Source organism: Eucyclogobius newberryi, unplaced genomic scaffold, assembly GCF_026437365.1.
Source record: "Eucyclogobius newberryi isolate DKJ021-1_F unplaced genomic scaffold, fEucNew1.0.hap1 SCAF_5, whole genome shotgun sequence".
NCBI lineage: Eukaryota > Metazoa > Chordata > Actinopteri > Gobiiformes > Gobiidae > Eucyclogobius > Eucyclogobius newberryi.
The window spans coordinates 5,527,470-5,530,454 of record NW_027316167.1 but is presented as its reverse complement, the minus strand read 5'-3'; the positions used below and the strand labels follow the sequence as shown (position 1 = coordinate 5,530,454).

Sequence of the window (2,985 nt, the reverse complement as noted above, 5' to 3'; positions counted from 1 at the left end):
GTGTACTGTTATACGTGTACTGTGTACTGTTATACGTGTACTGTGTACTGTTATACGTGTACTGTGTACTGTTATACGTGTATACGTGTACTGTGTACTGTTATACGTGTACTGTTATACGTGTACAGTGTACTGTTATACGTGTACTGTGTACTGTTATACGTGTACAGTGTACTGTTATACGTGTACTGTGTACTGTTATACGTGTACTGTGTACTGTTATACGTGTACTGTTATACGTGTACTGTGTACTGTTATACGTGTACTGTTATACGTGTACTGCGTCCTGTTATATGTGTACTGTGTACTGTTATACGTGTACTGTTATACGTGTACAGTGTACTGTTATACGTGTACTGTTATACGTGTACTGTGTACTGTTATATGTGTACAGTGTACTGTTATACGCGTACAGTGTACTGTTATACGTGTACTGTGTACTGTTATACGTGTACTGTTATACGTGTACTGTGTACTGTTATACGTGTACTGTTATACGTGTACTGCGTCCTGTTATACGTGTACAGTGTACTGTTATACGTGTACAGTGTACTGTTATACGTGTACTGTTATACGTGTACTGTGTACTGTTATACGTGTACTGTGTACTGTTATACGTGTACTGTGTACTGTTATACGTGTACTGTTATACGTGTACAGTGTACTGTTATACGTGTACTGTTATACGTGTACTGCGTCCTGTTATACGTGTACAGTGTACTGTTATACGTGTACAGTGTACTGTTATACGTGTACTGTTATACGTGTACTGTGTACTGTTATACGTGTACAGTGTACTGTTATACGTGTACTGTGTACTGTTATACGTGTACTGTTATACGTGTACTGTGTACTGTTATACGTGTACTGTGTACTGTTATACGTGTACTGTGTACTGTTATACGTGTACTGTTATACGTGTACTGTGTACTGTTATACGTGTACTGTTATACGTGTACTGCGTCCTGTTATACGTGTACAGTGTACTGTTATACGTGTACAGTGTACTGTTATACGTGTACTGTTATACGTGTACTGTGTACTGTTATACGTGTACAGTGTACTGTTATACGTGTACTGTGTACTGTTATACGTGTACTGTGTACTGTTATACGTGTACTGTGTACTGTTATACGTGTACTGTGCTTGTTTAAGTGAAGTCGGTGTGTAATTCCAGATAAACTCAGCTCGTCTCTGATCGTTCATCACTTTAATTAAATGTCCTTTCAGTGGGCGTTACCATTGATCACCACGGCGACGGTCTCTGCTCGTGGAATCATTATGGACTCGACCGTTATGGATCGACTCTGTCTCAAACTCAAAATCAATGTTGATGGTGGAAAATACTTATGTGTCGTATTGAGTAGTATCTCCTCTTGTTCTGGTCAACATTTGGTCAGTGAGAGTGGCACGGGGCGGGGCTTAAACTCCTGGTCCCTCCTGGTCACTCCTGGTCACTCCTGGTCACTCCTGGTCACTCCCGGTCACTCCTGGTCACTCCTGGTCAGCTTGAGTGCTCAGAACAAAGTACTCCATCTAAGTCCTGACCATGAAAGTAAAACTGAATACTTAGAATACTTTCAGGTTGAGTTGAGGTCAGATAGTGTCAGAACTCGATGGTTCGTTCTGGTTGATCATGAAAGACGCTCAGAGCTCTTTGCACTTTATCGCTGCAGAAGCAGAAAAGCTCATGCACCAATAAACGAATATACACGAATATACACGAATATACACAAATATACACAAATAAACACAAATATACACAAATATACATGAATATACAAAGAACGTATTCATTAAACTTTGGTCCAAACTCAGCTGCTTGTCGTCGTTTGTTGGGTTTTTCCTCCTGCTCACCACAAGAGGGCGTGTTCTTCTTTTGTTACTCGTTTAAAGCTGACATTGTGTGATCAAACACCACATTTCCTTTGATTTTAGGAAAGTGACTGAACTGAACACCATGAATGAAAGAGTAACTGTTCCAGAATACAGTTACTCAGAATATTTGCTCCCACTTCCCCTGAAACACTGATAGCATCTCTACTTCTGAGATGGAAAACTAGCGAGCGCTGCGGGGCTAATGTTGCGTGGCTTCAGTGAGACACATTCTGCAGCGCTGCACAGTGTCCATGTTTAACACACTCACTAAAGTGCCTTTGGTGTGTGTCCCGGCAGGGCGGCGGCATGGCGGCCGAGCGGGGGGCCGAGCGGGGGGCCGTGGCAGCGCTCATGGAGGTGATGGAAGTGGGCAGCACCTCGGAACCCGATGTCCTGGACGTGGATCAGGGTCTGACTCTGGCCTGCATCGGCTTCCTCTGCCTGCTGCTGGTCGCCATGATCATCCGCTGTGCCAAGGTCATCGTGGATCCTTACAGCGCCATCCCCACCTCCACCTGGGAGGAGCAGCACCTGGACGACTGACACCGCCTCCACCTGGGAGGAGCAGCACCTGGACGACTGACCCCGCCTCCACCTGGGAGGAGCAGCACCTGGACGACTGACACCGCCTCCACCTGGGAGGAGCAGCACCTGGACGACTGACCCCGCCTCCACCTGGGAGGAGCAGCACCTGGACGACTGACCCCGCCTCCACCTGGGAGGAGCAGCACCTGGACGACTGACCCCGCCTCCACCTGGGAGGAGCAGCACCTGGACGACTGACCCCGCCTCCACCTGGGAGGAGCAGCACCTGGACGACTGACCCCGCCTCCACCTGGGAGGAGCAGCACCTGGACGACTGACCCCGCCTCCACACCTGGGAGGAGCAGCACCTGGACGACTGACCCCGCCTCCACCTGGGAGGAGCAGCACCTGGACGACTGACCCCGCCTCCACCTGGGAGGAGCAGCACCTGGACGACTGACCCCGCCTCCACCTGGGAGGAGCAGCACCTGGACGACTGACCCCGCCTCCACCTGGGAGGAGCAGCACCTGGACGACTGACCCCGCCTCCACCTGGGAGGAGCAGCACCTGGACGACTGACC

At 48.5% G+C, this 2,985-nt stretch overlaps 1 protein-coding gene across 1 annotated transcript; it reads left to right on the top strand.

The window, feature by feature from the left end:
- The first annotated feature begins 2,204 nt into the window (after window positions 1–2,204).
- Window positions 2,205–2,494, top strand: LOC140381712 (cortexin domain-containing 1 protein). The gene has a single exon (XM_072465834.1). It carries the CDS (start codon window positions 2,230–2,232, stop codon window positions 2,419–2,421), a length of 192 nt encoding a protein of 63 aa, XP_072321935.1. The 5' UTR covers window positions 2,205–2,229; the 3' UTR covers window positions 2,422–2,494.
- Window positions 2,495–2,985: the final 491 nt, after the last annotated feature.